Source organism: Papaver somniferum, chromosome 3 (assembly GCF_003573695.1).
Source record: "Papaver somniferum cultivar HN1 chromosome 3, ASM357369v1, whole genome shotgun sequence".
Taxonomy (NCBI): Eukaryota; Viridiplantae; Streptophyta; class Magnoliopsida; order Ranunculales; family Papaveraceae; genus Papaver; species Papaver somniferum.
The window spans coordinates 202776020-202788865 of NC_039360.1; the positions used below are offsets into that span (position 1 = coordinate 202776020).

General features: G+C 37.3%; 2 protein-coding genes and 1 non-coding gene across 3 annotated transcripts; 2 read left to right on the forward strand and 1 right to left on the reverse strand.

Moving 5' to 3' along the window:
* Positions 1 to 506: 506 nt before the first annotated feature.
* Positions 507 to 3981, forward strand: LOC113358445 (phosphatidylinositol 4-kinase gamma 4-like). Its single transcript, XM_026602018.1, has 2 exons — positions 507 to 2592; positions 3158 to 3981. The coding sequence occupies exons 1-2, from the start codon at positions 1198 to 1200 to the stop codon at positions 3533 to 3535; spliced, it is 1773 nt and encodes a 590-aa protein (XP_026457803.1). The 5' UTR covers positions 507 to 1197; the 3' UTR covers positions 3536 to 3981.
* Positions 3982 to 6542: 2561 nt separating this feature from the next.
* Positions 6543 to 7331, reverse strand: LOC113360544. Its single transcript, XM_026604047.1, has one exon. The coding sequence runs from the start codon at positions 7329 to 7331 to the stop codon at positions 6543 to 6545; it is 789 nt and encodes a 262-aa protein (XP_026459832.1).
* A 1281-nt stretch (positions 7332 to 8612) lies between these two features.
* Positions 8613 to 8718, forward strand: LOC113362436. Its single transcript, XR_003365714.1, has one exon. It is a non-coding gene; the product is annotated as a small nucleolar RNA R71 (small nucleolar RNA).
* The last annotated feature ends 4128 nt before the right edge of the window (positions 8719 to 12846 follow it).

Sequence of the window (12846 nt, forward strand, 5' to 3'; positions counted from 1 at the left end):
TCGGCCTATACCCGACGTACGCAGGTCTAGGTCTGGGGCTTAACTCTGATGCCATGTTAAAGTTTGCAGGCATCCAACTCAAAACCAATTAGCAATGAATGGAGCCGCCCTTCCATATTATATTCAAGTTAATTAAGCGCATTATAGCGATGTGAGAGTATTGGCCTTTCACACTACTGAATCAAATGATTAGTTTTTTTTTGTGTCGCTATCAATCTACTTTATCTTCAAAAAAAAAAAAAGAAAAAAAAAAGAAAGAAAGAATAAAGTATAACACGGCCGAGGCACTTGAGTAGACTTGAACGGTACCATAGGAACAAATCGAATAAGGCATGTTGTATTTCCATATCCTTCCACGAAGGCTCCTTTTTCTCTTTCCTACGACTACTAAAACTCAATTAAACGACCGTTTACTTTTTCGTCAAAGGTAATAATCGTTCCAAGCGTATATAAAGCCGATACCAGCGATTACGTGTTTTCTCTCTTCCTATAATAAATAAATAATTTCTTCGTTAGAGAAATAAACGGAAAAACTTTGGGAAATCAGAAACAATATTAAGACACTTCTGAAATCAATCGATTTTTGTTCTAAAAAAAGAAGCAAGTTATCCAATTCCTCGCTAACTAATCGTTTTCTATCTTAATCACTTGTTTGGATTTAAGCTTTGTTTCTTCGTTACTGAATCCTTTGATTCTTTCCCTGTGGTAAGAATCCATCGCCATTTTTATTTTCTCATAAACCACACACAATTTGATTGATTTGTATTCTGAAATTCCTGATTAGAGTCCACCTAAATCTTCGAGTTATACCGTGTTACGGATTTCAGGGTGGGATCGGAATCTATGTTCTAATTTTTTCCAGAAGGTTCTGATATATTGAGGTTCGAGGTGGTACTGATATATTTTATGATTTTGAGGACCTACCCTCAATCTGTTGGATTAGGGTTTGTTCTTGGAGTCATGAATTTGGAATAATTTTAAGGATTTTAGAATTATTTTTTCTTTGTGGTTTTTCTGTACAGATTTTCTTGTTTAGAATTCTGTGTTTCTGTATTAGGTTGATTCTTCCATTTAAAAATTAGGGTTTGTTCTAAAAGGAGATGAATTTGTGAAACTGTTTCTTGTTGTTGGGTTCTTTGTTCTTAGGCTTCGGTACATTGATTTAGGGCACAAAAAACTGTTGTTGTTTAGGACAAGATGTCTGTATCTGGACTTGTTCTTAGTCCTATCCGCGATGAATCCATTGATTCCGTCCATTCCCTTGGAAATTTCAATACCCACCCTGATCCTTCTTCGAATGAATCCATCCTTGTTTACCTTACTGTTGGGGATTCCTTGATTCCAATGCGTGTATTTGAATCAGAATCGATTTCTTCTGTGAAACTAAGGATTCAATCATGTAAAGGTTTTGTGGTAAAGAAGCCAAAACTGGTTTTCAGTGGCAGGGAATTAGCACGAAACGATTCCCTCATTAGGGATTATGGTGTTAGTGATGGTAATGTTCTTCATCTGGTCCTTAGAACTTCTGATGTTCAAGCTATTTCTGTTAGGACTACTTGTGGGAAAGAGTATGAATTCCAGGTTGAGAAGAAGAAAAATGTAGGATACGTGAAGCAACAAATTGCCAAGAAAGGTGAGGTTTTTGATGATGTTAAGGAACAAGAATTGATATGTGATGGTCAGAAACTTAATGATCAGTGGCTCATTGATGATATTTGTAAAAAGAATGATGCTGTTATTCATCTGTTGGTTCGAAAATCTGCGAAAGTTAGAGCAAGACCTGTTGAGAAGAATTTCGAAATTTCTATTCTTGCATTGAATCTAAATGAGAGGAGAAATGGCGAAGAAGAAGAAGAAGTAGTAGTAGGTGAAGCGCAACCTGAGGAGGTTCAGGGTGTAGGTAGGAAGCTACCAGATAGTGATATTTTATTGGAACCAGTTGTGGTTAATCTGAAGATTAAATTGCCTTCTGTGGTTAGAGCTATGATTGATTCTACACTTGATGGGTTAGAGGGAGGAAACAAACCTATCAGATCTTCCGAGGGTTCTGGTGGAGCTTATTTAATGCCCGATGTACTGGGAGATGGGTATGTATCAGTTTTTAAGCCAATTGATGAGGAACCAATGGCTGTAAACAATCCTCGGGGGCTACCTGTATCATCAGATGGAGAAGGATTGAAGAGGGGAACTCGAGTGGGAGAAGGGGCATTTAGAGAAGTTGCAGCATATGTTTTGGATCATCCAATAAGTGGACCTCAACCATTTTGTACTGATAAAATTGGATTTTCTGGAGTGCCACCAACAATACTTGCCAAATGTTTACATGAGAGTTTTTATCATCCGGAGGGATTTGAAAAATCAGCAGCGAATGCTAAGATTGGATCGCTACAAATGTTCATGAAGAATTATGGAAGTTGTGAGGACATGGGTACTCAGTCTTTCCCCGTGGAGGAGGTGCACAAGATAGCTGTTTTGGACATGAGGTTGGCTAATGCAGATAGGCATGCTGGGAACATTTTGATAAGCAAAGATGGAGAATCAGGGAAAACTGTCTTGATTCCGATTGATCATGGATACTGCTTGCCTGAGCATGTAAGTTTCACCCCTCTACTTGTTCTTAACTATGCTATTCAGTTGAGATGTTTCCCTCATATGATTATGTATGAATTCGTACTTTCCATAATGATCTTGTTGCCATATGAGTGTTAGTTACTCTACTGATTTAAGCTTTTATATGATATATCCTTTTTTTGTTTCAAACATCCTACGACCATCAGCTTATCCCTCTTTCCAGATGACCCTAGTACATGGAGATTTCACCTGAATCTTTAACTTGTGGTTACTGGTTATGTTACCATATGATGTATGTGGATGGGCATGCAATCAAATATCTGTTCTAGTTCTTTCTGGGAATTGTGTGAGGATTTGTATTCTTATGAGAAGTAGATGGAATGTTTTACTTTTATACAGCATAGTTGATCTTCACTAAACCATTTCAAAATAGTACTGCATGGTTACAATTTAAAGCATCTTAGGCTTTTAGTTTCCACTTATTTCAACTTGATTTTGTTGGTGTTTGGTTCTGTGTCCTGTCAACGATTATATCATAATTATCTTTTTTTGAGGTCTTATTTCTTCTATTTTTGCTTTCATCCAGTTTGAAGACTGCACATTGGACTGGCTTTACTGGCCACAAGCTCGCCAGGCTTTTTCTTCTGAAACAATGAACTACATAAATTCTCTAGACGCAGAAGAAGATATCTCAATTCTGAAGTATCACGGGTGGGACTTACCACTCGAGGCTGCCCGCACTCTCCGTATCTCCACCATGTTTTTGAAGAAGGGTGCGGAAAGAGGGTTTACCCCGTTTACTATTGGAAGCATGATGTGCAGAGAAACCATAAACAGAGAGTCCATTATTGAAGAGATTGTCCGTGAAGCGAAGGACTCAGTCCTCCCAGGCAGTAGTGAAACAACATTCCTTGAAACAGTCTCTGAAGTTATGGACCACTGCCTCAACGAGCTTACTCGGTAAGAAATCAATGGAGGCATACTTCAGGTACATATGTGTACACATATGTAATATGCACATTTTATCGTAAATATCAAGTCATTTATAATTTGTGGGCGTTTTCCTTCATCTGATGGAACTTGAACCTCGGACTTTCCTTCATCTGATGGAACTTGAACCTCGGCACTTTCTTTCAATGTTTATTCTTCTGAAATCTGAGTGTTTAAAAGTTATAAATAGAAGCTCAGGATCTTACGTATATGGGTCATTTAATTAATTAATTTATTTTATACTTAGCCTCGTGTTGAAGAAAGAAAGGTTTTACATTTAACATACTAATTAAATGATGCTGAATCCTGATCTTGACATGTAAATATGTTTGATCTGTTCACGTGTGTAAGATATTCTGTTTCTTGTGTAAGATATTCTGTTTCTTTTAGGAGTGAATTACATCTTTCTCTGGGAAACAACATTTAGTATTCAATTTGTCCTGATGGTCGCTTTGAATCTTGTTGGTTAAAAGGTTCTTAGTCTTTTGTAATTTGTAAAGTTTCTTTTTGTAGTTTGTTGTTTCCTCTATATAAGTAGAGGTTTACCTCTATCTCTATATAGAAACCACCACAAAGTTTAGTTAGGAGGGAAAGAACTGTCATGTTAAAAAGTGAGAAAGGTGATTGGATTCATTCCCGCAAGGATACTGAAAATCATATTGCGAGTCGTTTCAAAAATCTTTTTAACTCTAGTAGTAGTGAGGTGATTGATAATGATTTTAGCTCTCTATTTAATGCTGTTATTAATGATGTTGGTAATAGTAATTTGTCGAAAGAGGTAAGTAGTGCCAAGATTAAGCAGGCCATCCATCAGATGGTTTTCCTAGAATCCCCATGACCTGATGGTCTCCAAGGTATTTTCTACTCCAAGTACTGGAACTGGAAGTCTGGAAGTATGTCGGTCCTAGTGTTGTTGGTCTTGTTAGGAATTTCTTTGCTACTGGTCAAGTTGACTCTCTAGGCTTAACAAGATCTTTATTGCTCTGATCCCCAAAGTGATAATCCAATTGGCATTAAGGAGTATAGGCCAATTAGTTTGTGCAATTTAGCATGAAAATTATCGCCAAAATCATCACAATTAGAATTAGACCCATACTTGGTAAAATTATTTTCCATAATCAACAAGCTTTTATTCCTGGTAGATATTTGTTTGACTCCACCGTCATTTGTAATGAGATTATCCATTCCTTTAAAGCCAAGAAAGCAAAAGATGACGGATGGCTTTGAAATCAGATTTCAACAAGGCTTATGATAGAATTTATTGAAAACTTCTGCTTTGTAATGTGTTTGATCAAAAGTTTGTAGGTTTGGTCATGAAATATTTTTCTTCAGTGTCCTTTCAAGTTCTTATTAACGACTCTCCTAATTCTAGCTTCATCCTTGCTAATGGACTTCGACAAGGGAACCTTTTGTGCCCTTTTTTATTCACTCTGTGCCTTGAAACTTTGACTAGGCTTATTGATGCCGATATTGAGAATAAATATTTATCTGGTTTCAAGGTTATGGGTGCTCCCTTGATTACTCATTCTTTCTGTGCCTTGAAACTTTGACTAGGCTTATTGATATCGATATTGAGAATAAATATTTATCTGGTTTCAAGGTTACTAAGGGTGCTCCCTTGATTACTCATTCTTTGTTTCCTGGCGATTGTTGTTTTTTTGAAGGCTAATTATAAGAATGAAATTAATCTCAGAGTTTTGCTGGATAAGTTTTTCTCTTGGATTGGGTAGAGGATAAATGATGGTAAATATATGTTGCTTACCTCGACTAACCTTGGTTGAATTTCTCTAGAGGTATGGCCAGTGTTCTCAAGGTTAAAGTTGCTTCTAGTCCTGGTAAGTACCATGGTATGCCTCTTCAACGGGGGTAGAATTAGTGGAAAAGCTTTTGTCGACATTGCTGAAAAAACGAGTGATAGAATGCAGGGCTGGAAATATAAAAATATGAATTTGGCAGGTAGGAATACGTTGTTGACTGCGTGTATCGATCATTTTCTTACGATGTTATGTCTCCTTTTAAAATTCCTAAGACCTTATTGAATAAGATTGGATCGACTCCAATCCTATTCTTAGTCACCATGAATCCGAGAAACTTTCCGCTTTGTACCCCAAAAGCACATTTGGATAGATTAACTTTCATGTTGTTTCTTAAGACATCAAAGGTCTTCAGCAGGTCGATGTGATGGTCATATTATTTTAGGCTTTTGAAGACCATGTTATCTACGTAACATTCCATCTTCTTCCCAATCAGTTCTTTGAACATTTTGTTGAGAAACCTCTGATAGGTCGAACCTGCATCTTTTAGGCTGAATGACATAACCTTAAAGCAGTACAAGCCTTGGTCAGTGATGAAAGATGTGTAATCTTCGTCGGCTAGATTCAGTGGTATCTGGTTGTGTCCAGAGTATCAATCCATAAAAGATAATCGACCATATCCTTGGATTGACTCCACCAGTCGATCCATGTCAGAAAGCGGGAAGTCATCCTTTGGGAAAGCCTTATTCAAGTTGGTGAAATCGATGCAAACCAAATTTTCGCATTTGTTCATGACTGCTACAATGTTAGAGATTCAGATAAGGTATTTTCACTCCCTTATTATGTCTGCCTCTAGGATTCTTTAAATGTATGCATTTACTGCATAGCTTATCCGCTATTTTTCTCTTTTTCTGCTTAACTGGCTTAAAGTTTGGATCGATGTTCAGAGAATGACATGTGATGTTGGGATCTATACCTGGCATGTCTGAAATTTTCCAGGCAAAGATGTCAATATTCTCTTTCAGCAGCTCGATCATACGTTGCTTTTTAACATGTGGCAAGTCTTTTCTTATGAAAGTTATTTTTTATTCCTCAGTCGTGCTGAGATTTATTTATTCCAGAAGCTTTACGACCTCAACTTTGAATTCACAATCAGGAACTCCTGATATTTTTCTTCTGATATCTGGATTCTCAGGTGGAGCTCGATTTGGTTGACCGACAAGTAGCTTAGCTCTGATAATTTCCTTTTAGGATTTCCATCTCCTTTGTCCACCATGTAGATCTTCCTACTGAGCCAGAGATAATACTGCTAATTCTTTTGAAACTGCTTGATTTTCCCGGATCACGTTTTCTCCATAGCTCGTCATGAATTTCAGATTCTGGTGATAGGTCGAAGGAACTGGATGCATTGCATGTGACCAGTTCCTTCCTAGGATCACATTGCAAGGTGAACGGGTGTTGAGAACTAGAAAATCCACGTGTTCTGGATCCATCAAATCCAACTATTATAGCGTTGTTCGCTCTTAGATCTCCTTCTGTGAGCTTCATCTTCTCGGCAGGTTGCATGTAGATTATGTTACATGTAGATCCTTGGTCGATCAATATCTTCCTGCAATCCCATCCATAAAATATCATCCCTACTACCAGAGCATCGGAATGTGAAAATCTCACTCTTGCTAAGTCCCTGGAAGTGAATCTGATTTCATCTTGAGGTAACAAGAAACCTTTGAAGCTTGGATGGATACATGTGACATTGATCTTGTAGAGATTTCTCTTCCTTTTAATGAGGTCGGGATGTGAGTCATTCCTAATTCGATCTACAAAGTTTATCATCTTGACACACCCTTTAACTTCCTTGGTTGATATTGGATTTCGACCCTTGGATATGAACTCTTTTAAATTACCTTCTTTGACCAGGTCATTAATGAACCTAATCAAATTCTTGCGATCATTGATGTGGTGACCGTGAGCTTCATGGTACAAGCAGTAATTCTTGCTTTTGGACTCATTTATCATTTTTCGAGGTGTCATAAAGTAACGTTTGTTCTTGATGAACAGTATTAGAGCATAGCTCGGTTGAACCCACCAAGTGTTGGTATGTCAAGTTTGGTTGTCATATTTTAGTATCAAAACTCACCTAGAGTTGCTTGATTAAATATTAGAGTCAACTTTGTTTAGGTTTGACTAGAAAGTTTACGAATGTTAATTTAGGTGAGAGTTTCATTAGAAGATATGCCGTAGCGTTTTCCCCAATACTCATTACTTCATTACCATTCAATTTGTGCTTGTTAGTGCACAATTCCTTCAAGAAATTTTCATAGCAAGGAACTTTCCTTGTCGCTTCAAGGAGTGGTATGTTCACTTGGATTTTCTTGAATATCTCATAAATATCTTTGTATTGCGTTTCCTTCTTTGACTTTGCAAACCTACTAGGAAAAGGTGGAGTGACATTAGTAGAAACAAGAGGTTTAGAGTGAGAATTGTTACCAAATCAGCCTTGTTAGGGGTTGTTTCGTTCTATTCTTGCTCCAAAACAGATTCATGAGTTCCCGGTGATGTTGTCGGTTGCTTAACTTGCTTCCCACTTCTTAACTCAATAACATTGATGTTCTCTCTATGGTTCAACGGTTGAGAAGGAAGTTTTCCAGATCCTTGTTCCTTGAGTAGATTTATATCATTAGCCAATTGACTAACTTGGTTTTGCACATCTCTCATAGCCATCTCGGATTTCTGCTGGAATTGGTTGAAGCCTTGAATTGCTTTGAAATATCTTGCATACTTTGCATCGTAAGAGAAAACTTGTCATCCACACTTGTGCCTTGAGTTTCTTGTTGTGGTCTTTGCATGAGTTGGTAACCACCTTGTTGATTGAAAGCAGGATTTTATGCAGCTTGCTTGTTGGCGTAACTGAAATTTGGATGATCTCGTCAACCCGGATTGTATGTGCTGGAGTACGGATCATATCTCGGCTTTTGCTGATTGTGGTACATAGCATTTGCGTGCTCCATATTGCCTTCGTACGATGGAATAATCACTGCAGAAATTTGTTGCATCATCCTCTCCATATTAACCATCCTTTGTTCCATATGAGAAGCTTCACCAACCTCATTAACCTTCTTGACAAGTGTTTCTTCTCGGGAGGAAAATTGTTGCGAATTAGATGCCATATTCTCAATCAAAGGTCTTTCTTGTGCGGGTGTCTTATCAACTAAAGCTCCACCACTTGCAACATCTATCATTGTCCTATCATTTATCAAGAGACCTTCATAGAAATATTGGATGTTAAGCTGCTCCGTTATTTGGTGATGTGGACAACTTTGACACAATCTCTTGTAACGCTCCCAATACTCATACGAAGTCTCACCTGCCTTTTGAACAATGCCACATATCTCTTTCCTTATTTGTGCTACCTTGGATGCGGTAAAGTACTTCTCAAGAAAGAGTTTCTTCATACCGGTCCATGTAGTAATACTACCTGTTGGGAAATGGTAAAACCACTCCTTGGCCATATCCATAAGAGAAAATGGGAATGCTCTAATCATAGCATCATCAGTTTCAACTCCCTTTGGTTTCACACTTACAAGCACCATGTGAAATTCTTGGAGATGACGGTTTAGATCTTCCCCTGCTAAACCATGGAACTTGGGCAATGAGTTGAGCAAATTTGGTTTCAACTCAATTTTTTCGTCCAATTGAATACATAAGGGTTGAGTGTTCAATTTTGGTGAGGCGAGATCCTTGAGTATTGCCATAACTACTTGTTCTTCCTTTTCTTCCGAATCTGCAAACTCGCTTGATGAACAAGGAGGAAGCGGAGTGTTAACCGCTCGAATGAAGTCCTTTAGTTGAATGAGTGCCGGATCGAAGACGTATACCAATGGGACTTGGTCTGCCGTCTTTAAGCATACTCAAAAGGAATAGTACCTGAAAATAAGATTCTCAAAAATTGTATTAGTAATCTAAAAGTGAAACTAAAACCAAAAAGAATAACTATAAATAAAAAAATAACAACTTAATACTACCACTGTCTCCGCGGCAGCGGCGCTAATTTTGATGAGGTTGTCAACCTATCAATACTTCTCTTATGCTACACAATTCTATAAATAAGTGGTGAGGCAAGTCGAGTTCAAATCCACAGGGAGGTGTGAGTTTTAAGTTATTATATGTTACAAGTTGATGTTGTTGAAACACACAAATTATGAAAATTGCAAGGATTGTACTTCAAATTATGAGAATTGACTAGAGATTTTTCATTCGCCACTACCGAACAAGATATTACTAATTATACAAGTTCTACTTTCAATAAATTTAGATTGTTAACAACTTTAGACAAGTTATAAGTTCAACTAATCTTTATAATCCTTAAATCACCGCATAGAATAAGTTCTCTAGCGGATTCTAATCAAGTGAACCACCTAAAATATGATATCTAAGTTTAATTCAATCAATTGCATTAATATTTGTGAATCAAGTTTCTCCTAGCCATATTCTCGTAATTTCGACACGTTAACCTAGGGTTATCTTTTACACACTATTGCATACAAAATCCCTTTGCGAAAAATAGTGCACCGCTACTTTTGTAAAGATTACTCTAACAATTATGGATTAAAGTTCTGTGTACTAGCATTATAGTTGAATATGAGTTACCTAATTGCACACTTATATACCAAGAATACTTCTCATGGTCATATAAACGGTAAAAGACAATCAACAAAAGAATAATTATCGAAAGAAAAAATTGCGTGAATTGATTAATGAAACATGTCCGGAGTTTTGAAATCCTCCCCAATCAATATTAAAATTAGCTGCTCATAGTTTTGGTTTAAGCACAAAGGTATATTCAAAGTAAATAAGGTTCAGTGCGAAAGCAAACTCAGGTTCAGGTGTTGTGCTTCTATGTAACTTCTCTTCTCTGGAACTTCTGCGAACAATCTGCCAGCACAAACTGGTGATAAAAGGTCGGTTCTTCTCTGTTTCTGCGCCTCCTCTTTTTATAGATTTCTTTCCCTGCAAAGTCGTGACCTAGACGCATATCCACTTTCCTTATTTAATATAAACTCTCAAACAACCAACAATCACAGCCATTCATCTCAATAATCATCCCCACAAATAGTACTTGTGGCTTGTTTTCTCGGCAAGAAGCTCCTTCCAAAACTGAGATAAATTTGTGCCCAAGTCTCCATATCCTGTTGGCGGCTAAATTGAGTCCTAGATGCTGCCAACCAACCTTCGTACTCAGGCCTGGAACCATGGCTAACCAGCTCAGAACTTGGTCCATATTTCCACTGTAACTCGACCTAAACTATCACTAGTTAAAGCTACTTTCTTCCGTTCCTTCTTCCTTCTTGTACTAATTCTTCTCACTAAACCATTGTCAGCACCTGCTGTTAAATGTGGCCTTGTTCTTCTCAGCATTGTCCCATATCTACCAACACAGACTTGGTGCAGTCGAATAACCTCTCTACTGGTTACGGTATTGCTTGCCAGAATTGCACCAATTACTCACAGTTCCACATCTATACAGCTCTTGTATCTTTTTATCCATCCTGGCCTCTTCTCCAACTCGCATCACATACCACCAATACCAGTAACTCAATTTCAGTCCATTCTATGTTTCACACAACCATCTAACAGCCCAAAAGGTGATCCAGAACATCAGCAACTCCCTTCATTCTTTCTTCTTCTTCTCGATCCAGATAAAACTCTTAACCTTTGTACACAGCCACAATCCTCGTGGAAGCAACAACACTTGCTTATTATCTTCTTACAACCAATAATTATGGCTAGAAAGTCAGTTCCCCTACTGAGTTTTACATCCATATCTCCTCCAGAACGAAGCAAAATCGTCTACAAACCTCAATGGTATCATCATCATCATCTTCCCCATTTCTTGTTGTTGGTTCAGGCGATTCTTCAAACATCTATAACAGTGATAGACACATTTTTGTGTCTGATATAATCTCAATTGTATATATTGTTAGTGCTCGATTTTGTATTTATTTTGGCTTTTTATGTCTTTGTAGGTGTTTTTGGGAAAATAAGATTTTGCGGCGAAATTGGCTCGAAAAGTGTTTTTTCCGTTCATGGGAGGACATTTGCTATTAGGACCCTCACTTTGGATAAGGGGTAACCTAATTAATAATGGACATCCCATTTCCAGGCATCTTCTAATCACACCCCTACTCTGGATAAGGGGCAACCATCTTCAACATTCAAAAATCAGGTTTTGGCGGGAAAAAAGTGTTGTTAAAGAGCAGTTTTGGCATTTGGAGGAGTTTGAGGTCGATTAAACCTCTGATTTTCATAGGATAGACTCCTTATGGGTCTAGGAATCTGATATGGGTGTTTAAATCGATTAGATTGGGCTCAAACGACGGATTTTTCTCATAACAATAAAATATGGAAAGTCACGTGCGTGACCTGTTTTAGGGAATTTTAGAGTGATTAAAACGCTATAAACCTTCCCAAAGATTTGTATCTATCTAAGGAAGAGTTTAGAATAAAAAGGAAAGCTCAGAAACACGTAGAAATCCTAAAACAAGAAATTGTCGCAACTTGGCCGTGAAGAGAAGGTTAGAGATTTTGGAAGATCTGGGAGAGATTTAATTGGTATTTTTGATATAAATAGATGTCTTGGGTCATATAAAAGAGGTGTCGAGAGTTTGGGAACCTAAGGAGAGCCAGAGAAGAAGAAATCAGAGCTTTACCAAACTCAGTTTCTGCTGCTGCTGCTGCTGTTGAAAAAGAAGAACAACTGAAGAACATTGACCCTCGGTAGACAGTCGCAGAAAAGTGTCACTGTTTAACAGCTGAAGAACATTAAGCTGTTCAGGGCAGTCTTATTCTAGGGTCTTAAAATCAGCGACAAAGCAACAGTTTTTCTGTAACAGTTCCATTGTAACAGCTGTTTTGCAACACCAATACACTGTTGCAAACAGTCTGTGTGATTACTTTTCACTCTTTTAATCATCTTTTGAGCAACAAACACATATTTTGAGATCATGATTAATATGAGGAGATAAACCCCAACACTGGGATGATGGAGGAAGCCATATTTCATACGTGTGGTAATTATATTTAATTCTTTTTATGACTTTTTGCATTAATTTAATCGTTTTATGATTTTTCTTAATTAGTTGTGAAGTCGTATGATGATGTATGCTTGGTCTAAGTGCTTTTGATGCATCATGCTAGTGATTTACAGTTAATCTTTTTAAAATCTACCCTGGCAAAGAATTAGAGTAAATAAACAAGAGCTATAATTGTCTAAGAATTGATTTTTGAACCACATGGTATGAGGTTTGGTGGAATCCTGAGTCTCAGTAATCTCTCTACATTGTGACAAACCTTGTGTATATATTTTCTTTATTTTTATTTTTTATTATTATTAAGTCTGAAATTGAGTCTACACAAGTCCGAGTTGAACGAACTTTATTTACCACTTAAAAAACTACATCAATTATTGGCGCCGCTGCCGGGGATTTGTATTTAGATTTGTTTTAGGTTTATTTTTATTTTTATTATTATTATT

Bases quoted from the DNA above. Each gene is read 5' to 3' on its own strand.
- LOC113360544 (XM_026604047.1), bottom strand. From the start codon at position 7,331: ATGATAAATGAGTCCAAAAGCAAGAATTACTGCTTGTACCATGAAGCT.
- LOC113358445 (XM_026602018.1), top strand. From the start codon at position 1,198: ATGTCTGTATCTGGACTTGTTCTTAGTCCTATCCGCGATGAATCCATT. The intron at 2,593-3,157 runs GTAAGTTTCACC...GCTTTCATCCAG, and splicing joins GATACTGCTTGCCTGAGCAT to TTTGAAGACTGCACATTGGA.